This window comes from Sapajus apella, unplaced genomic scaffold (genome assembly GCF_009761245.1).
Source record: "Sapajus apella isolate SASKATOON/1434 unplaced genomic scaffold, GSC_monkey_1.0 scaffold103, whole genome shotgun sequence".
NCBI classification, from domain to species: Eukaryota; Metazoa; Chordata; class Mammalia; order Primates; family Cebidae; genus Sapajus; species Sapajus apella.
The window spans coordinates 2,514,154-2,540,912 of NW_022437043.1; the positions used below are offsets into that span (position 1 = coordinate 2,514,154).

Here is a 26,759-nt window from a genome sequence, read left to right on the forward strand (position 1 = left end):
GTTTCGGAGTGTTGTGTCTCTGGTACATTTATAATTTAAGTAAAATTTGGTATTTGCTAATGGTGTCTGTTGGCATTTGATGATAATGTGTGTAACCAACGTGTGTCTGAGTTGGTGACTTAAAATATTGAGAGCAATTTTATTGACTGTAGTATTACTGTTAACCTATTGTCATGTTGTGCTACCTGTATTTTCTTTCAGAGTTGATTTTATTGGTTAGTCTCTAGATAGTTCAATTATTTGGTCAGTTTTTCCAGTATCAGTTGCAGCCTCTTCTTAGAGGAGCCCATGTCAAGTAGTACATTAGATCAACTGTTCCATCTTCATTGGACTTATGGTAACAACTACACTGGTATCTTGCCCAGTAATCTGGGACCAAACTTAAAAGACGTCCAGACGGATAAAGGAAGACATAGAAGCAGAGTGTAAAATACATGCAGCAGAGTGCTAGAAACCAGTCTTTAAAAGGTCATTCCTTTACACGTGCATGCATGCATGCCCCTGCATTCACTTGTTCTTATTTGTTAAGGTGGCTAATTGCTAGGGGATACCTTGGACTGAGCTCCTTGCCTTTGGAAAGAAACCTATATCCTAGGGTGAGAGTAAGTGAAATAGAAAGAAAGGGAAAGTTAGACTAAGAAAAGATAGTTGAGGGAAAAAAGTCTTTTGACAGCACAATAGAAATCATTCTTCCTAGTACACCTTATAGCCATCTCTCTAAATATATCTTCCTAAGAATCCTTATTAACTATCTCTGTCCTGTAACCTTTCTTCGTTCCATTGATCAATATCAGGGTGGTCTTAGGGCAGCAAATGTAAGAGATACTGTGCTAGAGGCATAGGATTTTGGAAATTAAGCCCCCAAATATAGTTGACAGGCCTAATAAGGAAATGTGATAATTATCACTTTGATATCAAAAAGGGTTAGGAGAATGAGGTAGAGATGAATTTAGAAAGACAGAAGTATTAACATATTACTAGTAAAGACCTCCTTTTCTTTTTTTCTGACACAGGATCTCACTCTGTTACCCAGGCTGGAGGTACAATGGCATGATCATAGCCCACTGCAGCCTCAACCTCCTGGGGCTCTAGTGATCCTTCTACTTCAGCCTCCCGAGTAGCTTGGACTGCAGACTTGAGCCACTATGGCTGGCTAATTTTTTTGTAGAGATGTGGTCTCACTGTGTTGCCCAGGCTGGTCTTGAACCCCTGGGCTCAAGCAATCCTCCTGCATTGGCCTCCCAAAGTGCTGGGATTACAAGTGTGAACCACCAAGCCTGGTGTAAAGTTTCTGTAGGATTCATTTCTATAGCACTGTACTAGTCACAAGTGTTCTTAGGGGTATAGGAATTTCTGCTCTCCTGTAGAGTCACTACTTTGGGTACAGTAAAGAAAAAGAATAGTTCTTATGGCTTTTTGATGGAACAAAAGAATAATGCAACATATATCTAATGCGTGGCAATATCATTGATTCTGAGGCTTGTCTAGCATGGAGCCTGGCAAACATCTAATTATATTTTTGGGCTATCATGATTCAAATATGCTCTTATATTTCTATTAAAATTAAGCAGTTGATGTTGACATGTTTTGAGTTTATTATATACACTTTTATTTCAGAAAATAACCAGCAGATTTAACTAAGGCAGTTCTGATAAAGTTACACTTAAATAGTGATAGTAGATGGCCAGAGAAATTTTGAAAGGGATTTAATTAATTAGGCTTCAGGGAAATTATGAATAAAAACTTAAATCTTGCAATAGGGTAGGGGAAAAAAAAATAATCCCACTCCTGAAGTGATGAAAAGAAGAGTGGGTAGTGAGGGGAAAAGAACCAGGACAGGTGATATATTAGCAACTGTCAGTGTGAATAATCCAGGGCATGATATTTCTTTTTTTTTTTTTTTTTTTTTTTTTGAGACGGAGTTTCACTCATGTTACCCAGGCTGGAGTGCAATGGCGCGATCTCGGCTCACCTCAACCTCCGCCTCCTGGGTTCAGGCAATTCTCCTGCCTCAGCCTCCTGAGTAGCTGGGATTACAGGCACGCACCACCATGCCCAGCTAATTTTTTGTATTTTTAGTAGAGACAGGGTTTCACCATGTTGACCAGGATGGTCTCGATCTCTTGACCTCGTGATCCACCCGCCTCGGCCTCCCAAAGTGCTGGGATTACAGGCTTGAGCCACCGCGCCCGGCCCGGCATGATATTTCTAATTTAGCCTCTCATTTACGGTCGTTCCTGTTTCAACCTCAAATGATCCTTCTAGCCTACTGCTCCCCTGAATATTAATAGATTCTTTGTGCCAGTCACACCGTATTAACGTTTCCCTGAAAACATCTTAAGCATTTTTTTTACCTGTTTGACTTTGTGCCATTTACTGTTTAATCTGCCTTCTTTCATCTCCATCTTTTAAAATCTTACCTCTTACTTCATCAAATCTAATTGTCTTATTTAGAAATAATCTCTAAATTTCCTAATATGTATGTATATCTGTGTTATGTGTGTATGTGTTATAACTGAATTAGAGCTAAAATATTCTTTTATTAGTATGAAAATTTGTGGAATTAGTTGATTTATCCCTTTATATATCTCTATGAGAAATCTCTGATTCAGCTTATTAGCCTCAGAGAACTTAAAGTTTTATTATGTGTCTTTCCAAATGTGCTGAAACTCTGCTAAGAATGTTAATATTATTATTTTTGCTGTAGTTCTAGAGAAGGCTTTAGAAATCTTATTAAACATTACCATTATGAAATATATTCAGCACACGTATATGTTTTTTGTAGGTAGTGTTATTGAGGTTTTAGCTTTATATCATTTTCTTTTTAAAGTTGTTAACAGTGGCAAACAAATGAAAAAAATCTTTAAACTGAAAATCTATAGAAATTATTTTGGTGATATAAAAACTACATTTTTCAGATTTTAAGAAAAATGCCAGTGATACCATGCAGAGCAGTATGTACGTCTTTATTTCATTAGAGAAAATATGCTTTAAGTATTTGAAAACTGTAAACCTTTCCAGGCATTGTATCATAAAAGTATTTACGGTTTTTGGTAGCTATTTCTCATGTTTTAAAATTCTCTGTCAGTCAGAATTCTGAGGGTAGCAGAAACTGAATGTGTTGATGATTTAATCTAGTTTGTGCTACAGAGATCATGTTCTGGCCACCTCCATTTTGGTGAAATATGAATGCAGTAAGCTGATGACCAAAATTAGAATGTAGTCTGAGTGTTCTCTATCCCCACCTCCCCAACTCTTAACTCTAAACTCTTAACTCCAAATCCAACTCTCCTTCTACTTCCTTCTCCCCATCCTGCAGTGGTTTTATTTCTTATTTATTTTCTTATTTGTTTTTCTTGTGATGGAGAAAACTGAAGACACACACAAGAGAGGAACATGGATAAAAGTCTAGAAAAGGAAATGAACTTATATACTCGAATAATGTGTTTTGTGTTAGATGAGAAGAACTGATCAGTAAAGAAGTCCCATCAATTAACTGTAAACACGATGGCACCAGTAAACATCTATTAAATTTAAACCTTTTGCTTTATTATTTTAGGATATTAAACATAGAAGAAAAATACAGGCCTCAAGGAATAGACTTGGAAAAACTGGAGACAGCACACTGATACGTAGTGAATGAAATGATTTGATTACAAAGTAGGCCTAACTGCTGGTTTACACTAAGCAAGAAATAGTCGTTGTCCAGTTCAGGTGGTGTGTCTTGACGATAATAGTGGGTTTAGAGGGGAGTGGAAGAATCAAAATATTACAGATCAGGAGAATTAGTAAGGAAAAGCAGTGAAGAGAACTGATATTTAAGAATTCCTGAGATAAGCCAGTTCATAGCTGAGGAGGAGCAATAATAGGGCATAAGACAAAATGTAGTTGAATAGGTACACATCTTGAGTGCAACATGGAGATTTTATTTATAGTATCGTAGTTATTAGGCAAACACAGGAGCCACATATTTAAGGCAATATGTACAAGCTAGAGCAGAGCAAGGAAAGTCCTTAAGGAGACTATTTCAGTAATCTAGTAATGAGATACAGAAGCAGAAGATTGAGTCTGTAAGGTATTTGATTACAGACAAACATTGAAAGAACAAGAAGGAGAACCTTGATTTTATATATATAGGTTGCACCTTGTCCTGGGCACTTAATAGTCTTTAAAGAGTAAACATAGACCCAGATCGCTGTGATTTGGAACATGTGTTTTTGCTTATCGTTAATTAGTGTTTTTTTAAAACCCCAGTTTGTTAACAGAGTACATGTTAAAATCCATGTTTCTTTGCCTCTGTGTGACATCGTGAACTAAGTGGAAAAGATACCTGTGCTAAAGACACCTATGGAGTAAAATACATCCACAAATACTATGTTTAGGGAAAAGACTAGAAATAGAAACTGAGAGTAGGAAATATTGCACCTGAGGGGCTATTTGTGCTGTGTTCCTTCTCCTTCCCTTCCTCACGTACTCTTTGTTATACCTTTTTTCTTAACGGAATTCTTTATTACTTCTTTATTTCTTTCCACTTTAATTCTTTTTCTTTCATATCTTTGACTCAGGCCTGTCTGGGTTTTTTATTGGCATGTGTGGACATTGCTTAGTTCTGACTCATTTCATTAAAGAGTTTTCTGTCATATCATAAGGTAAAGTTGATTAAGAAGCATTATCCATAATTTTATTATTGTAAAATATAACATACCTACAGAAAAATGCATAAATCAGTGTATATCTTAACATGTTTTTATTAAATAAACATTCATATAATCACCACCTGGATCAAGAAAAAAAATACTGCTATCATCCCAGAAGCTTCTAAAAGCCTTTGTATACCCTTTCCCAGTCACACCATATGTTTTAATTGGCACCATTTATTGCTGCATTTGTTCTCGCCCTAACCCCTTTGATGCCTTTTCCAAACATGTGACTTGCCCCAACCCCACAGTGTACATTGATTGAGAGAAGTAGGAAGCTGCCTTTCAATGAGAATGGTAATCTACCACAGTTATTTCCTTTAATTCTCCTCTCCTGCCTCAAAGCCTATATACATCAGATAATAAAACACATGCATACCCCACCTACTTTAAAAACCACCAAACAGGTGGATACCCAGCTCCCCTTCAAGAAAGTTAAGTACTGTCATAATCAGGGTAAAGGTGTCTGATGCCAGACCTGTGTTCCACCCTTCACTGCCATCTGCAATAAACACTGCCTTTTAGAACTCTTAGTTTTATAGTAAACATGTACATAACCACTCATATTTTTTGGGGAAGTAAATAATGTATGAATCCATCAAAGTAAAGTTACTAAAGACATGAAGTATTATTTTGCTCTATTTTGTGGTTATGATGTTTTGAACTATTTTATACAAAAGATTGTTTTTGTTTTGAAAGCATCTAAGATTCTAAATAGCCAGTTGTGAGGTCTGTGGGGTAGAGATAATTTATTAAAAGTTTTGCAAAGAATATATTAGCTTGTGCTTGGAAGAAGCTTTAAATCATGTAGAGGAATCTAAAATGATACTGAATATACTGTTATATCTGATATGATGTTCAAAATTCAAAGTAGACATTTTTCTTTGTCATTATTTTAATATTTACTTTTGAGTAGGTAATGCATTCACATGATCAAATTAAACAATATAAAAATGTATTCAGTGAAAAGTGTTTCTTTCCCCAACCCCTGAAGTTGTTCTGTTGGTAATCAAAACCTTTTGTAAAACATGCAATGTGAATTTGGGGCAAAGATAAACTGATAGACGAAGAAAAATGAAATGGAATAGAGAAGTAGACCTACACAAATATGGATATTTGATTTAGGACAAAGTAGCACCATAGAGTTTAGAGTAAGGATGATCACTTCTACAAATGATCCAGGGACTATTGGATATCAATTTAGAAAATATGAAGACGGTTTCTTAACCTCACATAGTATAAAAGATAAGGTACAGATGGTTTGTAAGCCTAAATATGAAAGACAGAAATGTAAAATTTTAGAAAGAAGACATTTTTTTTTACAGTAGACTAGAAGCAAGATTAATCCCTTATCCTTAAAAACTTTCCTGTCTGCCCGACCCTGTTTTCCCCTAGGAAATTCCAGAAACAATGAAATCAGTTATTTATACCGATAATTTGATTAAACCATGAAATATTGTCTGTTTGAATAATTTAGAGTAAATTCAACTGATCTTCCTTCCCCCTTATATTAAATTAGATTATATACCTTTAATTATATAAAAGGTCCATGTACCCCTTTCCAATTTTACTTTTTTAGTATTTATTAACATCATTTTTATAAAACCAACATTTCCTTTAAAACAATATTGCATAAAACAGAAGTTTTACTGTACTACCAAGCAGAAATTCATGCGCGTGTTAAAAAGTTAAGATATCTTATGTCTATATTCTTTCAGGGCAATTAAAGCATTTCAGGAGGTGCTTTATGTTGATCCCAGCTTTTGTCGAGCCAAGGAAATTCATTTACGACTTGGGCTTATGTTCAAAGTGAACACAGACTATGAGTCTAGTTTAAAGGTAGGTTGTTGGGTTTTTTCAAGATACAATGTTTCATTTTATGGTTTTTTGTTTTTGTTGTTCTTAAATATTAGAGCATTGAGAAATGTTGGAATTTATATTGCCACTTTAAAAGAAAATTTGAAAATTTAGGTGACAGAACTGTTTATCAACTGTGAACTAGAGTCTCAAGGTACAAAGTAGTTATGCTAAGACTTCCATGGTAACATTATACAATTACACTTAAAAAAATAGTTTTAACTAAGATCTGTCATCAGGAAAGGGTAAAGGTTTCAATCTCAATTTGTATATGTAAATAACTCCCCTAGAATGGATTTGCCACTATAGAGTTCAGAACCAGCTACTTAATGGATGTTTATCTGTGATCCAGTCATTGACCATATGTTTCCAAGGGTCACAGTAGAAATCGGCCCACCTCTACCAGCAGAAGCACACCTTATATCTAAATTAGAAAAAAGAGCGCTCTCTAAGGCATTTGGACTGTTGGTTTGTGAGCATAAACATTGTTGAGAAAAGATGATATGTTGATTAAAATAACTTCCTATCCATGGAAATTTGATATTTCTCTATTTTTTTCATTTTTCATTGAGTTTTTTATGCTATCTGAACCATCAATTTAGGTCTTGCTGGGGTTTTTCTGAAAATAGTATTTCCCTGCCCAACAGAGGACTTAACATTTTGAAAGGAGTAGCAGTTCTAGGAAAAAGTTACTAAGTTTTTGTGAATTTATGGTTATTGTTTATAATGGTTGTTGTATTCTGAATCTCCATTGCAGACTATCTTGATTCTAAAGGAGGGGTGGTTGGGGAGATAAAGAAAGATGTTTTGAGCTCACTAATAAGGAACTACTGAAGGTTTTTTTTTTTTTAAAAAAACTGTTCTCAAGAGTATCTAATTGTTCTAGATTTTTAAAGTAGAAAACTATGCAAGTACTGTTTCTACCTTACATGAGTTAAAAGAACAATGCTGATGATGTGAAAGAGAGATACAACCCAAAACACTAAAAACAGTAGATTGCGAAGAGTTTAGATCACACAGTGGTTGAAGGTAAGTGCAGTCGAGGAATTAGGGTCCAGGGTAAGTGGAAGTAGTGTGGAGAATGAGGGATGCCTGGAAGTTACCAGTTTTCCTCAAGCTTAGAGTAGTAGCATTTCTGGCACCATTCTGTGGGACGTCAGTGAATGTGAACTGGAAGATAAGTTGCCTCACATTTTTTTGCGGTTTTATTAGCTATCAAAGACACTTAAAATGCCTTATAATATAGACTAAACATTTAAGCAATTCGCAATATTGTTACAATATGCTTATTATGTTGCAGAAGTGTTTTTGGTAGCAGTTTGGTAAATGTTGCTTAGAAAATACATTTGAAGGAAAAAGCAAGTAAAGAGTCCATGATATTTCTCGTCCCTATAGTGTGAAGGTTTCATTTGATTTTTATCTCTTCCTGATGTTGGCTTTTTCAGCCTTCTCTCTAGTATTCCTTATCTATTTTAAGAAGAATTTGGGCATCAACATTTTTAGTCAAAGAGGAGATATTTTAGTTTATTACTTAAGGGCTTAGCAATTCAGAGTGAGTGAAGGTAGGAATAGAAGGAATGATATCCCCCTTTAGGTGGTTTTCCATTTTTCTAATACCTCACCTTCATCTGGATAAATGTAGAACCTCTGATGATTTTTCCACTACATTATGTTGTTTTCTAGCACAGTGCTTTTTAGGCTGTAACCTCAGAAACTCCAACTCAAACTGTCTAAAATAATAAAAAATACGCTCATATGAGAAGTCTAGCCTTCAGGATTGGTTGATTCAGCTGATTCAGGGTTTCATCAAGGATTAATTTTCTTCTTAGTTCTGCATTGGCATTTTTTAAAGGCTGGTTGCTCTGTTTGATATAAGATGGTTGCCAGATGCAATCAAAGTGAAATGCATCCTTTTTCATATCTCATATAAAAAGATGTTATAGAGCAGTGGCTTAGGTGCTTAGTGTAATGCTGGCATATAGTAAGTGCACAATAAATGATGATGATCATCATTTTATGTAGGCGAAAGATCCTGGTTTCTTATTGATCTCTTCAAAAACACTTCACCTTGCATCTTACTGGCCAGAAATAGGCCACATGGCCATTCCTAATTGATTTCTTATCAAAGTTGATGTGGTTTTCTAAACCAGTTATGCCCAGTCTTTGAGCACTGTTCAAATCTGTAAATAAACAGTTGTCATCCAATGGACGGACAGGGTGAGTAAAAGGATATTCTAGTATGGGGAGTGGTGTGAATAATCTGTCCATTACAGATCAGATCTTCTTTACCCCATTTCCTTTCTCTCTGCCCAAGTATGTATAATGCTTTTTAGATGGTAAACTATTTAAATAAAATACAGTGTATTTTCATGATAGATTTCTTTTTTTCACCCACACACGAAATGCATTCTAGGACCTCCTGTTTTGTTTCTGTCACTGGTGATAACTTTCTCACAAAATGTGTCTCTGAAATTCTGTGTTGGTGCTATATAAACAGCTCTCAGAGCACAGAAATTTGGTTTTAAAAACTTTGACCCTGCCACACATCTATGTGACCTTGGGTATTCTTGATTTTCTCTGTGTCTGAAGAACTATAATAATTCTATCCACCCTACATGATTGATATAAAGATGAATATATCTATGTACGTGTGTGTGTGTGTGTGTGTGTGTGTGTGTGTGTATGTGTATGTGTTTAATTTTTTATATCACTAGTTTTGGGGCAACAGGTGGTGTTTGGTTGCGTGGAAAAGCTCTTCAGTGGTGATTTCTGAGATTTTGGTGCACCTGTCACCTGAGCAGTGTACGCTGTATCCAGAGTGTAATCTTTTATCTCTTACTCCCTTGCCCCCCTCCCCCCTGAATCCCCGAAGTCCATTATCTCATTCTTATGCCTTTGCGTCCTTATAGCTTAGCTTCCACTTCTAATGAGAACATGTGATGTTTGGTTTTCCATTCCTGAGTTACTTCACTTAGAATAATGGTCTCCAGTTCCATCCAGGTTGTGCGAATGCCATTATTTCCTTCCTTTTTATGACTGAGTAGTATTCCATGGTGTATATACCACATTTTCTCTATCCATTTGTTGGTTGATGGACATTTAGGCTGGTTCCATATTTTTGCAATTGCGAATTGTGCTGCTATAAAGTGTATGCAAGTATCTTTTTTATATAATGACTTCTTTTCCTCTGGATAGATACCCGGTAGTGGGATTGCAGGATTAAATGATAGTTCTGCATTTAGTTCTTTAAGGAACCTCCACACTGTTTTCCGTAGTGGTTGTACTAGTTTGCATTCCCACCAGCAGTTTTCATCACATCCATGCCAACTTATGTTATTTTTTAATTTTTAAATTATGGCCATTCTTGAAGGAGTAAGATGATATCGCATTGTGGGTTTGATTTGCATTTCCTTGATCATTAGTGATGTTGAGCAATTTTCCGTATGTTTGTTGGCCATTTGTATGTCTTCTTTTGAGAATTCTCAATTCATGTCCTTTGCCCACTTTTTTGGTGGGTTTATTTATTTTTCTAGCTGATTCGTTTGAGTTCCTTGTAGATCTGGATAATATTCCTTTGTTGGATAACTAGTTTGCAAACATTTTCTCCCACTCTATTGGTTGTCTGATTACTCTGCTGATTATTTCTTTTGCTGTGCAGCAGCTCTTTAGTTTAATTAGGTCCCAGCTATTTATCTTTTTTTTTTGTTGCATTTGCTTTTGGATTCTTGGTCATGAACTCTTTGCCTAATGTCTAGAACAGTTTTTCTGATGTTATCTTCTAGAATTTATATTTTGCAAATAAATTGTTTCAACCTTTAGTCTCAGTTATCTACCATGTAAAACAACCATAGTTTGGGGTCAGCATAGGCCCTGTTGGAGAAATCAATTTTCTTGTCTTAAATTTTTTTTTTTTTTTTTTTTTTTTTTTTTTGAGATGGAGTCTCACTCTGTGGCCCAGGCTGGAGTGCAATGGCGCGATCTCGGCTCACTGCAACCTCCGCCTGCTGTGTTCAAGTGAGTCTGCTGCCTCAGCCTCCCAAGTAGCTGGGATTACAGGGGCCCGCCACTACACCCAGCCAATTTTTGTATTTTTAGTAGAGACAGGGTTTTACCATGTTGGTAAGGCTGGTGTCAAACTCCCAACCTCAGGTGATATACCTACCTCAGCCTCCCAAAGTGCTGGGATTATAGGCGTGAGCCACCACGCCCGGCTTAAAATTTAATCCTTGTATTTTTGTCTCTCTGCCCATCCTCAGAAATGTGAAGCTAATGCTCAGGAAACTTTATAATCATATGGTGTTATTTTTACATTAAATTGACCAATAAAGGTTTCATGTGTTTAGTGAGCGGTGGAGATACTAATTCTTAATATTTACGAGCTAGGTTTTTTTTTTTTTTTTTTTTTTTGAGATGGAGTCTTGCTCTGTCGCCAGGCTGGAGTGCAGTAGGAAGATCTCGGCTCACTGCAACCTCTACCTCCTGGGTTCAAACGATTCTCCTGCCTCAGCCTCCTGAGTAGCTGAGATTACAGGTGCCCACCACCACACCCAGCTAATTTTTGTTTTTTTAGTAGAGACGGGGTTTCACCGTGTTGGCCAGGATGGTCTTGATCTCCTGACGTCGTGATCCGCCCACCTCGGCCTCCCAAAGTGCTGGGATTACAGGTGTGAGACACCATGCCTGGCCTCTGAAGTAGTTGTTTTAATATTACCTGATCCAGAGTACATTTGAGGGTGACAGATATTTTCTTTTTGTTTTTTTTCCTTTGGTTCAGCTAATATCCCCCAACGTGGGTTTGGTGGCCTAGTTAATGCCATACAGTTAATTCAGGATGATTTTTTTTTCTTTTTTTTTTTTTTTTTTTTTTTTTTGAGACTGAGTCTCGCTTTGTTGCCCAGGCTGGAGTACTGTGGTGTGATCTCGGCTCACTGCAGCCTCTACCTCGCAGGTTCAAGCAATTCTCCCGTCTCAGCCTCTTGAGTAGCTGGGACCACAGGCATGCACCACATACCCGGCTAAGTTTTGTATTTTTAGTAGAGACAGGTTTTCACCATATTGGTCAGGCTGGTCTCGAACTCCTGATCTCAGGTGTTCCACCTGCCTCAGCCTCCCAAAGTGCTGGAATTACAAGTGTGAGTCACTGCACCCAGCCTAATTCAGGATTTTTATTTCATTATCCTTTAATGATATATAATGACAGTTACTTATTTTTCTTATATATTTGAAGCAGTGTACTACCATTACTTCAACAAAAGAATACTACTCTTGACAGTTTTATATAATGCCCTTAATTTTCACATCCTGACAGACTATTAAAATTGTTTCCTTCATGTGAAGAATAAGATAGAATGACACCCATATTCTTCAGTCAGTTCAATGCCTATACATCTATTTAATGAACTTATATAGGAATTCTCCCTAATGTTTTCATATTTAAATGTTCCTAAAGTATGTCAACTTGGAACATTTTTGGGTTTTTAAAGGTAGGTAACTAAAGAAGGTGGCTTTTTTATGGAAACCTGTAGATCATTGGCTGAGATGCCAATATAAGTCCCCTTTTATAATTTGGTATTTGAATATGGTAAGTGCTGATTGAAGGAGTTAATGTGAAAGGGATAGGAAGGTGAGAATTACAGAAACAGTAAATGTTTCAAAGGAAATGGGTTGAGCTGAAATAAGACTCGTGTGTTAGCTTGGCATTTTACTGGGTATTGGTGTTTCTCGAATGGGTAGATAAATAAAATGGAAGATGCTATAGAATGAGAAAATGCCTACTTATAGCACAGGCTGGAAAATTTAAAAGAAAGAAAAAAAGCTGGTTTTATTCATCATCACTTAACAGAATTTTTTTCTATCCAAACTGATACTGCAGTTGTTTTCTCCAGATGGCTCAGTTCACCAATTCATTCAGCATGTTTCCCATCTTATTATACTTGACATGAAACTTCTGAGTGAAGTAGCAATTCCACTGTCTTCTACCATACTCTTCTTTAGGAACTACTTCATTTCCAGGTGTCTCATTTGATCATCTATCCTATGTAAACTCAGGAATTTTACTGTAATTTTTTTAATGCCAGGATATTTAGGCAGAAGGAATACATGATGACATGATCATCTATATGTACCTCCTTGTAGAAACCACTTTTGAAATCTGAAATGCCCTCTGTCTTTTATTAATATAGAATGCACAGATCATTTGTTTCATATAATTAAGATATCGTGAACTTTCTATATTTTGGAAATACTTGCTGAGTTTGATTGCTAGCTATTAAATTAATTTTGTATATGCCTTATGTTTCTAAAATACTCGTAATGTTTCTTTAGTGACACTTTAACAGTATATTTTTGTTCAGTCGTGTGAAGATAATGAAAGTTTAGGGCTGTGCATGTTGACTTATGCCTGTAATCCCAGCACTTTGGGAGGCCTGAGGTGGGCAGATCGCTTGAGCCCAGGTTTGAGACCAGCCTGGGCAACATAGTGAGACCACCCCCACCACCCTGTCTCTTAAAGAAAAAAGAAAGTTGATTATTATTTCTCCATACTTGCTCTGCCCTATTTCCTTTATCATGCTTAATAGCTCTCACCTCTTTCAACTGGCATTTTGAAAATTTTAATTTTGAGTGGTTTGATTTGAGAGAGAGAGTGGAGGAAGGCATCTCAGTCATGTGACTCAGCTTTCTTAGGGGATTGGGAAAGTCCTGTCCTCTCCCCACCGCCAACAGCTTGGAATAATTGGTGGTAGTTATAAAACTGTAAGATTTGGTGTTTATCCTGAGATTCGGCCTAGAACATGGGACCCGGAAGGGAAATAAATTCTTCAAGAAAGGATCTACAGAGTATTGGCATATCATGGAAGCTGCATTTGTAGAATCTTCATAGGAGTTGGTTGGGATGTAAAAGTGGGGAGGCCTAATCTTTGTTTTTTGGTACTTTTTGTTTAGTGGATTTCTCACTGGAGTAACAGAACACCACACAGCAACAGCAGCATCACTAAGTTTAGGGGCAGATTCACAATTAAGGTCATTTTTCATTGATACCATATTTAACATTTAAAATGCTTCACTGAGGCAACTCTTAATATACATTGTTTTTGGATAAACCATCAGGCAGATACCAAAAAATTATTAGCACACTATTCTGGTCATCTTAAGAACAACATTCTTTTTTAGTATTAGTTACACTCTGTATTTCTTCCTTCAGTATAACTGTTGGTTCTTTATACAGATTTTGCTTGGCTTTTTATGGTTGACAGTAGATTGGATTATGATTGAGGAAACTGCAAGCCAGTTTGTTTTCTTTGATTTAAATCTTTCTTTTCCTTTCAGTCATTTACAGTAGAACTCAGTTTTACCTGAGTGTGACATCACTATTCCTTTTGGCAGAGGATGGTCATTACTGTTTGTTTTCTGTTTTTTCTCACTTGTAGTAAAAAATAATCCTTTCCCTGTTCTTTTTTCTTTCTACTACTCATCAACTTGTACTTTACCAATTTCCTAGGTAATACTTTTTGATATGAGGCAATCTCCTAATTGATGTATCTGGCCACTTGATAATGTTTTGTCTATTTCACTCTGCCTGCCCAATTTTGGTTTTCTGTTTGATATTTATTTCTGCCCTGAGTTCTATAACATGCCTTTAAGTGTGAATTACTAAATGGCCAAAATACTTGAATACCTCCAAAATACATGTTTGAAGAATACATGACCGCTCATATATGTGCAGTAATACTGTTGTTTCTTTCTCTTTGAAACTGAGGAGTTAGGGTGATTACAAGGGTCCCTGTGTTACAGTTTTCTCTCTTCTAGTATATTTTAACTACAGAAATCATTTCTAATTAAAAAGTGATTTTTGGGTACTAACTTACAACAACTTAAGGTCGTTATATTTGGTCTTCGGCCGGGCCCGGTGGCTCACTCCTATAATCCCAGTACTTCGGGATGCTGAGGCAGGCGGATCACCTGAGATCAGGAGTTCAAGACTAGCCTGGCCAACATGGTGAAACCCCGTCTCTACTAAAAATGCAAAAAAAAAAAAAAAAAAAAAAAAGAAAGAAAGAAATTATCTGGGTGTGATGGCTCATGCCTGTAATCCTAGCTACTCGGGAGGCTGAGGCAGGAGATTCGCTTGAACCCAGGAGGAAGAGGTTGCAGTGAGCAGAAATCATTGCAACTCCAGCCTGGGCAACAGAGTAACACTCTTGTCTATATAGATATATTTATGTAAATATATAATATATATCTATATAGATATATTTATGTACATATTTTGGAGACGAGTATATGTGTATGTATATATACATTTATATATATATTTTGGAGATGAGTATATGTGTATGTATGTGTGTGTGTATATATATACACATATATATATATTTGGTCTTCAAAGACAGCTTATGAAGCAGTCACTATATTGTCACATTTTTTAAAAAAGGTTATGTTTGGCCAGGCGCAGTGGCCCACGCCTGTAATCCTAGCACTTTGGGAGGCCGAGGTGGGCAGATCACCTGAGGTTGGGAGTTCGAGACCAGCCTCGCCAACATAGTGAAACCCCATCTCTACTAAAAATACAAAAAATTAGCCAGGTGTGGTGGCGGACATCTGTAATCCCAGCCTCTCTGGCGGCTAAGGCAGGAGAATCTCTTGAACCAGGGAGGCGGAGGTTGCAGTGAGTCGAGATGGCACCACTGTACTCCAGCCTGGGCAGCAGAGTGAGACTGTCTCAAAAAAAAAAGGTTATGTTTTAAAAAGATATTCTACAGTGCACATTTTTGCAGTATCCCCCTTTATAAAATGTGTATCATCCTCACCTTGTATTAGTTATTTGTGTACATATCAGTCTTACTCTAATATCAATGCAAATTGCTCACTAGATAGAAATACCTTAGAAATTAAATTGGCTCATATTCTGATCATTTTGTGTACATGGATTAGATGCAAACTAGGACCAGTTTTTAAAAATATCTAGTCAGTTGCATACCTATGCTTTTGTAAAGTATAATAGAAATGAAGAGTTGGAAGACTAGGTAGGATACAGCTACAGGAAGAAAGATGAGCAGGAGCTGTGAGATAAATGGTTGCTCTTCGGATGGAAGGTGCAAGGTAATGAATGTATCCTAGAGATCTTACAGATTTGTCAACTGACTTGAGGTGGGAAGAGATTCCCCATTTATGGGCTCAGGCCACCTTTTGTTTTTGTTTTTTTGAGACGGAGTCTTGACCTCAGGTGATGCGCCCACCCTGGCCTCCCAAAGTGCTGGGATTATCCGTGTGAGCCACCACGACCAGCCTTATACCACTTTACTGTGTTAAAAAAGGGAATAAAGAAAGTAGCACCTGGTTTTGGGTTTAGGAGGTGAAAAGGCTCTGAATGGAGGTAAGTCATTTGGGAGTAAATTGATTTGGAGGTACCCGAGGGATATCAGATATTCATGTAGACAGTTATAAATCTGGAGCCAAAGCAAAAATAAGAGCTGGAACTAAGATTTTGAACATCTTCAGTGTACAATGTGTTTTGTCTTCTTTTTTTTTTTTTTTTTTTTGTTAAGGAAATTTTTAGAGACCGGCTGGTAAACTTCAAAAAAGGAGTCTCTTTTTTGAGTGAAGATTGCCGGGATTTGTTAGCTATTAGCAAGTCATTGGTATGCAACAGAGTCCTTCCTGGAAATAGTTGTAATAACCCTGCATTACAAAGAGAATCAGAACTGAATTTGAGGGCTTTGGGAGAACCTCAGTCAGATCATCTTGGCCAGGAACATGGCTCACAAGCCCTACCAAAACTCAGCCATTTTCAGTTCTGTATCTTATTTTAGAGACTACATTTTTAAAGTAAGTACCATGACATCCTAAGGCATTTCCCTATTCTTACCCATAGACTATTCATTTTAGGAATCAAGTTTGTTGGTTTTAAATTATACTGTTACTTTTAAATTTAAATTTTATTTTTTTGAGACAGAATCTCATTCTGTTGCCCAGGTTGGAGTGCAGTGGCATGATCTTGGGTCACTGCAACCTTCGATTCCTGTGCCACCGCAGGCATGCACCACTGCACCCAGCTAATTTTTGTAATTTTAGTAGAAACTGGGTTTTGCCATATTGGCCAGGTTGGTTTCAAACTCCTAGCCTCAAGTGATCTGCCCGCCTCAGCCTCCCAAAATGCTGAGATTATAGATGTGAGCCACCATGACCCGCCCTAAATCATAATTTTAGAACTGTGGCAATCTGTAACAATAAGAAAAAGATTATTTTCTTTTGACATGCAAGAGTACCTGGCACACCTTTCATTTTCTTGCTTAAATGGTAAGTACAACCCTGTTTTATAAGGGCTCTGTAAAAATAACTTTAGTGGTTTTCTCAACCTGAAGTAACTCTTTTCTTACATTCCTCATCTATATCTTTTTGGACTATGTTACAGAGTTGTCTTTTCTGTGCGTTCTCAGAGCAGGCTAAACTTTTAAAACTCCTTTTAGCACATTAATTCCAGTGAACATTGTATTCCGGTGAATACCCGTAGAGGAGTGCCTGACATAGATAAAAGCTGGTAAAAGCTGGTTGCCAGAGTGTCAGTCCTAAAATGCTGTGTGTCTACCTTAATTGGATATAGACAGCAGTATCAACTATACATACCTTGTTTATATATTCTGAAATAAAGGTTTCTGGGACAAGCACATAATTTTAAAACTTCAAAATAGAATAGTGTGATTTAACTCTGTATATTAGAATAACTTGCAGAAGTTTTTTCTGGTTTATAGGATGTTACTCCCAACTCACTGAATCAGAACATTCTAGATTGTTACTAGAATCCAAAGATTGCTCCAAATTAATAACTTATACAGGCATTGATTGACTTATGACCTATGCAACTTACGACCATTCGACTTTACGACCACAATCGCTAGCCACGACTGCTCCGCATCTGGCAGCGCAAACATTGCCCAGCTGGGTGTACGATAGTGCAGACCAGCTTCCGGCAGCACTACCATCTCCGCGTGCATATAGCCTACTCACCTTACGACCAAATCGTGTTAACGACCGGTCTGTCAGAACCAATCGTGGTCGTAAGTCGAGCACTAGCTGTAACTCAATGCCCAATTTATCAATTGCAAAGCGTTATCCCATTGCTTGTTTTCGGTATTGGGAATACAGTTGAAGGTTTCTACAAGTGAAAAGATTCATGAGATAATCAGACTATATACAGCTAGAAATAAAACAATTTAAAGGGAAATAAAATCTTGAAACTCAAGTTTTATGTGTTAATTACATGAATATAGATTTCTCCTCCCCAATAGAAATCAAGTCCCATTGGCTGTATTAGGCAAAATACTATAACATTATTTTGAAATATTGAACACATTGAAGGCTTTTAAAACAAAAGGTGACTTTGGTGATAAGGATGTCAACAGAAATGGTAATGAATCAAACCTTGCGTTAAATTGGACCAGAAGTGCTCCATAAAAAGAAAATCTCTATAACATTAAAAAAAAGTCATAAGTAAATCTTCTTGCTTGGAAACTAATTTTCTGTAGACTGCTTTCTGCCTTCAGGTTTGTATAGTCTTTGAACTGCGGAGGCCTCTTCTGCATAATAATTATTTCACACAGCAATAGCCAGTTTTCAGCACTGCAATATTTCAGTGTGAGGCACAGATGTTCCCTAGCTGCCTCTGTTGGTTGCAGGGAAGGGTGCTAGATATTTTACCATGGTATTTTCATGTTTGTGGGCTGGTTATCATAATTCATAGTCTTTTCTACTGGTGTATATGTTAATAGGTACATCTATTTAGCATCTGTTTTAGGTCCTGTAAATGAAGCTTTGTGGTTATGTTATCCCCACCCCATCCCTCATCTCTCTTGAGAGTGCTGAATGTTTTTCAGTGTTTTTCTTTTTGTGGATTGTTTTGTGTGGCTTAGTTTCTTATAAACATTTAGCAATTATTCAGTAAGTTCTTTCACTCTCATAATGCATGATTTTGAATGTGTATTTGTTTTTTGTTGTTGTTTTTGAGATGGATTGTTGTTTTGGTCCCCACAGGCGCCCGCCACCATGCTGGCTAATTTTTGTATTTTTAGTAGAGATGGTTTTCACCAAGTTGGCCAAGCTGGTCTCGAACTCGTAATCTCAGGTGATCTGCCTGCCTCAGCCTCCCAAAGTGCTGGGAATGTAGGCATGAGCCACCGCACCTGACTGAATCCGTATTCTTTCGCTAATTTTCCTCTATCTTTGCTGTTTGGAAATGTTTGATATTTCATAGTGTTGTGGGTTTGAAATGGTATATCAGTAACTTGATTGCTGCTTTTAAGATTGTTCAATAGTTACACAAAAATGGTCAATAAATATTGTTGCCAGGTTTCATTGCAGAATCTTGAATTACTGATAAATGAAATGTAGGCTGGGCTATTTGAATTTTACATCTCTATTCTTTGTGGGGTTTCAGTGAAATAATAAAACTAAAATATTGCCATATCGAAGGCTGTTTCTTCTCATTTCAGTTTGTATCCTTTGATGGCTCAGTTAGGAATGGTGGTCTGTGTTCTTCTATCTAAATATTAATTTATGCTTACAGGATAAATTAGACTTAGAAATGTAGTACAGTCTGAATGTGTGACTACTCTTCTGCTCTTTTTGTCTAGAGAAAAGCAATTTATTATAAAGCGTGCTTTTTTGCTTTCATAGTACTCACATTTTAAAATAGTCTGTTTTCTATTGCTGTGGTAGCACACTAAAGGGATGTTTGAAGACATAGTCTGCTTAGTAGGCCGAGGGAAAATGAATGCAGTTTCCAAAGTGTTCAAATATTAGATTTTTTTCATTCAGTCAACCATGGCAAATTATTTTTCACTTTTGTTTTGTTGACCATTTCATTCCTCATGTCTGCATTGTCTTTAGGGCATTATAGGCTCTTGATAAATACTTGCTGGATAAAGTAAACATTTAATATTTAAGAGTCACAGTCATTTTGTTAGTAATTTACCCATTCAGAATATGTAATCAGCTTTAAGTTTTAAGAAAACCACAAGTGTTGGGCAGCCTAATTATGCATGCACATCAGAGACTTTTTTTTTTTTTTTTTTTAATGGAGTCTCTTGTCGCCCAGGCTGGAGTGGAGTGGCATGCTCTCAGCTCACTGCAACCTCTACCTCTTGGGTTCAAATAGTTCTGCTGTCTCAGCCTCCAAAGTAGCTGGGACTGCAGGTGCATGCCACCACACCCGGCTAATTTTTGTATTTTTAACTAGAGATGGTGTTTCACCATATTGGTCACATCAGATGATCCACCCAGCTTGGCCTCCCGAAGTGCTGGGATTACAGGCATGAGCCACTGTGCTCCGCCAAGAAACATTCTTGAGTGAATATATTAATAATAGCTAGTGTTCATACCAAATGATATCTTCTAGTTTTTCATTCCTTATGACTTTGGGTAGCCAACATTAGTTGCTTCTTATTAATTGAGGGTTCTAGTTGACCCAAGTACATTTTGATTGATTCTTTGTTGAATACAGTACTTAGTGCTTGCTGATCATTATTTCTCTTGATAAAAGTTCTTTGAGGACTTACATCTAGAAGTTGTCATTATGAATATCAATTAGCAGTTTCTCCAGCAGTTATAAAACAATATGACTCTTTAATCTTTAAATTTTCGGATTGTGGATAGGAATGAATTTATCATGGTCTTTTTTTTTTTTTTTAATGCTTTCCACTTTGTTAATTACTTTTTATGCTAAAAATTTGTGGAGGCCCAGAAAATTTGAGTATACATTTGTGGGAATATCATTTAGAAGAGTTTCAAGAGACTTACTCATCTTTTTAAACTTAGATTTCATACCAGCTCAAGTACTTGTTTGTCTTATGCCTGGTTTAATGTTGATAAACTAGATGTTAAATGTCACCCAGTGTTCTTGATAATATGCATTCTTAAAAATTAGTGTTATGCACTGATGTTAATGTGCTTTCATGATACTATAAATGGATACTAAGTTCGTGGCTTAATATTGACGGGAAATTATGCAGATTCTATACATACAATGTCACATTGTAAAAGGACAGTTATATTTGGTAGATGAACTTGGACATAGGCTATTTTAAAAGACAGTTAAGTACAGTGATTATTGAAAGATCAGTAAAGACATAAAGTTTTACACTCTGACAATTCTCATAGTGACTTTTTTGTTTCAGAAGTTCATGTCTCATTTTGAGATAAGCAGTGGTGTTCTGACAATACCAACAGACTTCTACTTGGATTTTTAAAAATAATTATATATTCTCTATTTAAATTGTTGTATACTACTTCCTGTTTACTTGAAGACTTCAAAGTCTTCACCTTTGTCATATACATAAAAATATACATAGGATAACTTGGTAAAATTAACTCTTCTTCAACTTCTCCATTCTCAGCTGTCTCAAGAAAATAACCCCACAGCATGTCAGTTATCAGCAGTAAATATTCAAAGTGTTTCTAGTTGGTAGGCCACTGTATTTTTTTTTTTTTTTTTTTGCATAGCATGTATTCATTATTATGTGTTAGACCTTACATACCTGGAAACTATCTTAAGATGCTTTTGTGTGACTCTAAATTTAGTGCATTAATTTTCTCACTCTCCTCTTGCAGCATTTTCAGTTAGCTTTGGTTGACTGTAATCCCTGCACTTTGTCCAATGCTGAAAGTAAGTATTATTAAGTACCATAGTTTTCTACATGTATTCAGAACACTTCATGGCAAATAATAATGTTAGTGATAAATTCTGTACAATTGTTTCTTTTAGAATTGTTTAATGTAACTGTATTGGTTGCCATGGCTACTTACATATATGCAACCTGCAAGACCAGATACTGTGAACAGCCCGTGTATAAAATAGGCCAGTGAAGTAGGTTGTTGAATTAAAATTATCTGCACTAATGAAAAAGATTGATTTTTTTTCTGTTGCGTATTATATTGTAGATGACTCGGTAGGATTAAAAACAGATTTTGCTGGTCTTTTAGGAAACATGAGTATATAAAGATTCTTATCTGATAGCTTACTGATTCCTCCTATGTGGGATTAAAATTATTGGTAATTATGAAGACATATTTGTGACTTTTATTATGGTTTTGTGTATCCTATAAAAAGTTTGAGATGGCATTTTTCAATTAATTAGAAAAGAATGCATTTAAGCCATGTTCTAACGAAGTATTTTTTTCCAAAGTTATTTTCTGCTTCTATATAGATGTCTTTTCAAAAGCATTTCTAAAACTAAGACTACTTTTCACTAATATCTCTCTATAGTACTCTTTTTTAAGTGATTTACAGGAGGCTAAGGCAGGAAGATCACTTAAGTGCAGGAGTTCGAAGATGCAGTTGAGCTACTGTGGCACCACTGCGCTCCAGCCTAAGTGGCAGAGAAAGATCCCTGACTCAAAATGAAACAAAAAGCAAAAAAAAGTAACTTACAGCAAAAACTGACTTTCTGAAACCTGGAATCCTTTGTTTATCAATTACATATGTTTATCAATAATTATATATTTTGGTGTATTTATTTAGTATACTCTAAAGTATCCAGTAAAAAGGTTTAAGAATATTCATAGAAGCTGAATTTCTTAAAAACTTTCTTAAAAAATAAAATTTTTAATTGGTATGAGCAATTAATGACAATTTCAGTCATACAAAGGATTCTAGGTTTTAGAAAGTCAGTATTTTGCTGTAAGTTACTTTTTTGTTTTTAGTTTTCGTTTCATTTTGAGACAGGGTCTTTTTCTGCCACTTAGACTGGAGTGTAGTGGGGCCATAGTAGCTCAACTGTAGCCTTGAACTGCTGCACTTAAGTGATCTTCCTGCTGTTGCCTCTTGTAAATCACTTAAGAAAGAAAAGAGTACAGAGAGATATTAGTGAAAATTAGTCTTAGTCTTTAGAAATGCCCTGGGAAATTGTTGAATCAGCAAAAATGCTATAGAATTTTCAATATAACATGGATTAAGAAATAGTATGGATTAAATCATAATCTAAGCCAGATGAATTATGTCTTACTTTTACTACAGGTAATTTCCTGAGAAAATGTAAAGGATTTTTATCTTCTTAAATGAAATTCAGGATCCAGTACTGATTAGTGTGTTTGTAGAATAAATGGTGGAAAAATAACAAATACAGCAATATTTTCTAGTTTCTAAGATAAGGTTTGATTTGAAAAAATTGACTCATTGGTTTAGTAGTTTATAAAGTTTTAATTTATAACTTTTTCTTAATTATTCAGGTTATGTAAACCGTCTAGAATATATAGTTGCTTAAAATTCTTTTCAAATTAGTTTATGAGAATAAGGAAACAGCTGACTATCCTTTAATTCATTATGGTCTAGTACCTAAAAGGTAACTTTGATAAGTCAGTTTGAATGATAACTTTTTACGGATGTCTCATAAATATCAAACTAAATATTTTGGCAAATTCTCATTTTATTCTACTCTGTTGAGTTTAAATCTCAGTTGTAGATCATTACTCTTGACGGAAAAATGTCTGCATAGGTAGGATGAGTGCCACATGGCAGAAAACTGTCGAATTTGAAATAGAACCATCCTGAGTATTCTTTCAAGTCGGCTATGCCTCTTTTTCTGTTTAGTATTGAGAAGGGAAACGGGAAATAGGATGACCATTATTCATTTAGCCCAGGACTGAGGAATTTCCTGGGATTTTCAGTGCTAAAAGGTGGTTGGTCACTCAAACGGGAGAGCATGTTCTCTGTTTAGACTTTTGGCTATTGCTGTTCAGTTGATTTGACCTGATTACTGGATAACTACGATATTGCCTGATGTCACAACAAATGTAGGTACCTACTTTGAGCCAGTATTACTCTTTTCAACACTAGCCTCTTTATTGTCTTTGTAAAACATAGTTCTCTTTGAATTTTTTATGTCAACATTGATTTGTACTTTAGTTTTAACATTTTTAAATTAAATATTGACTTTGCTCTTTTTTGACTTGGAATTCAGTTTTTAAATACTGCGTTTTGAAATGTATAAATTATAAAGGTTTTCTCTATTTGTTTAATATTGCCCTTTTGAACTTTGTAAAACGTATATTCACTTGCTATAGATTTAATGCTAATTTTAATAACAACATTGACAGAAATTTCATTTTATAATGACCAACAATGAATACATGTGGTTTCTTAGGATTGTGTTGCTTAGTGTATTTGCTTATATATTCTGTTTTAGTAAAAGCAAATAAAAGTTATATTTTCTATTAAATCTATATAATGTAGACTGTGATAATGTTTGATGTTTTGTTATTCTTAATTTGCCCCAAATTCTGCTGTATTATTACTGATTTTTTTTATTTTTCATCATCCTTTGCAGTTCAGTTTCACATTGCCCACTTATATGAAACCCAGGTAAGTATTTCAACTTTATTTAAAACAAAAGCAAACAAAAAATCATCACTCCTATCATACTTTACTGAAATCAGAAATGTACAGATAATTTAATGGCATTCTGGGCATTACTTCTTAGGTAAACTTTATATTTTATGCTCATTAAATATGATCAAGATGCTGCTTAGTAAAATATTTATTCCACAGAGTGCTTGCTGTGTACAAATAAATTACAGTTAATATTTTCATTTAAACTTAATTCATTTGCAGCCAGGCGCAGTAGCTTATGTCTGTAATTCCAGTGTTTTGGGAGGCCAAGGTGGGCAGATCACTTGAGGCCAGGAGTTCAAGACCAGCCTGGCCAACATGCTGAAACCCTGTCTTTACTAAAAATACAAAAAATTAGCCAGGCATGGTGGCAAGCACCTATAATCCCAGCTACTCAGGAGGTTGAGGCACAAGAATTGCTTGAACCCTGGAGGTGGAGGTTGCAGTGAGCCGAGATAACGCCACTGCACTCCAGCCTGGGCAACAGAGTAAGACTGGCTTAAGAAAAAAAGAAACAGCTAAACTTGATCTAGATCATTTGCAAGCTGAAATGTCTATATTTAAGATTCCTCTTATTCTTAATGCCAAATGTTGTTCTTTCTTTTCAAAATGTTTATAGATAGTTGTTGTAATGCGTTGTTTTTTAAAAAAAATTCTTTTGCTTTTTCTTAAGACTAAAATAACTCTTCTACATGTCACTATTGGAAAGGCATAAAGAGTCACCTCTTGATGTCCTTGCCATTAATTTCATAGCTCCTTTACTTTAGAAAACTTTTAAATTTTAGAACATCTTGGTTTTGTTTGTGTTGATTGATACACAGTCAAGATTGGTACATCTTGATTTTGCTTAGTTGTATGATGAAAGTTTACAACATTGGGGGAGTTGGGGGCAAGAGGAGAGAGAGCATTAGGGCAAACACCTAATGCATGCAGGACTTAAAAGTTAGATGATGGGTTGATAGGTGTAGCAAACCACCGTGGCATATATATACCTATGTAGCAAAATTGCACATTGTGCACATGCATCCCAGAACTTAAAAAAAAAAAGTAGCTGGGCGCAGTGGCTCATGCCTGTAATCCCAGACTTTGGTAGGCCGAGGCAGGTGGGTCACCTGAGGTCGGGAGTTCAAGACCAGCCTGACCAACATGGAGAAAACCTGTCTCTACTAAACATACAAAATTAGCTGGATGTGGTGGCACATACCTGTAATCCCAGCTACTCAGGAGGCTGAGGCAGGAGAATGACTTGAACCCGGGAGGTGGAGGTTGCGGTGAGCTGAGATCACGCCGTTGTTCTCCAGCCTGGGCAACAAGAGCGAAACTCTGTCTTTAAAAAAAAAAAAAAAAAAAAAAAAAAAGTATACCACATTGATTTTAAACAGTGATATGGAAAATCAAGAATAAATTTAGCCTCAAAATTAGGCCATTGTAGTTTACATAAATTTTTAACAGCTTTTTAGGAAACAAATACTGTTTTTTATATGTCTACATAATTTATAAGGTCTGTTTTGATGTATTGGCCCAAGTATTACAATAAGGCATATATGTGCCATGTGGAGTTCATACCCACCAGATGCAACATCCTACTACATCTCATTATTTATATTGTTGTAGGATGTAATTGGATAGTTTGAGATCATTTTTACTGGTGGTTCCCAAACCTAGCTCTATGGCAGAATTATCTGGGAAGCTTTAGAAGTGGGGAACTTTAAAAAATTAACATCACATTTCTGGGTACATCAACCCCTCCATCCCCCCTCTACCCCATACTCCCTGAATCATAAATGATGCACACTCAGGTTGAGTTCTGATTTTGTTTTCCTCCAGTTTTTCTGGTTCTCGATGAGATCACTGGTCTGTCATTAGCTAAAGCAGAAGGGTTATTTATTTATTTATTTATTTGAGACAGTCTCACCTCTGTCACCCAGGCTGGAATGCAGTGGCGCAATCTCAACTTACTGCAACCCCTGCCTCCCAGGTTCAAGTGATTCTCCTGCCTCAGCCTCCTAAGTAGCTAGGACTACAGGTGCCCACCAGCATACCTGGCTAATCATATATATATAATTTTTTTTTTTTTTTAAGTAGAGACAGGGTTTCACCATGTTGGCCAGGCTGGTCTCAAACTCCTGACTTCAGGTGATCCACCCACCTTGGCCTCCCAAAGTGTTAACCTTTATTTTTAATGAGTATTTTTGCTGGAGATGGAATTCCGTCTATCTGACTGCTTTGAAATTCACAAGACCTTGTGTTTTGACTTTCATTGTTTCTGATGTGTGCTTGTCTGTTGGTCTTATTGTTTACAACCCTGTAAAGGTAATGTGGGGACAGGGCCCTTCTCCCATTGATTCTTTCATCTAATAAATTTTAATACTGATTCAGATTAAACAAAACAAAAAGAATAAATTCATGGCAAACAGTATATAATTATTAGGTGACAGGAAGATGACACTATAAGCATATGAAAGGATTTAAAAAAAAAAAAAAACTCCAGTGATTGTAATACAAATTTTCATTTTCAAGTGAAAAATTAAGAGAAGCAAGATGGCCTGCTTACCTACCTATTAAAAGTTTTTATAATTCTACCAATTTTAACCAATAGACCCTGTTTATGAATACGGATTTAGGAAATTTAAGTGACATGTATTTAATGGCTACTGCTAGGTAAACAATAGTTGAAAGGAAGTTTCTCTAATTCTCTACATAGGAAGAAGTAAGTCTTCCCCACTAATAAATGAAGGAGGGTCATTTCATAATCCCCGAGGGACCTTCCCCACATTACCTTCACAGGACTAAATACTAACATCATAATTAGAATTGTACAGTTATGG

The 26,759-nt window shown here is 36.1% G+C and overlaps 1 protein-coding gene across 10 annotated transcripts in view; it reads left to right on the forward strand.

Moving 5' to 3' along the window:
- KDM6A (lysine demethylase 6A) overlaps nucleotides 1–26,759 on the forward strand; it is a 191,656-nt gene that overhangs the window by 93,020 nt on the left and 71,877 nt on the right. For all 10 annotated transcript variants that reach the window (XR_004262774.1, XM_032258554.1, XM_032258555.1 and 7 more), the window contains 3 exons: nucleotides 6,416–6,536; nucleotides 21,156–21,210; nucleotides 23,870–23,904. Coding sequence is in view for 9 of the 10 variants with exons in the window: in XM_032258554.1 (XP_032114445.1) it covers nucleotides 6,416–6,536; nucleotides 21,156–21,210; nucleotides 23,870–23,904 (211 nt within the window). In the remaining variant the exon portion in view is untranslated. The remainder of the gene's footprint in view (nucleotides 1–6,415; nucleotides 6,537–21,155; nucleotides 21,211–23,869; nucleotides 23,905–26,759) is intronic.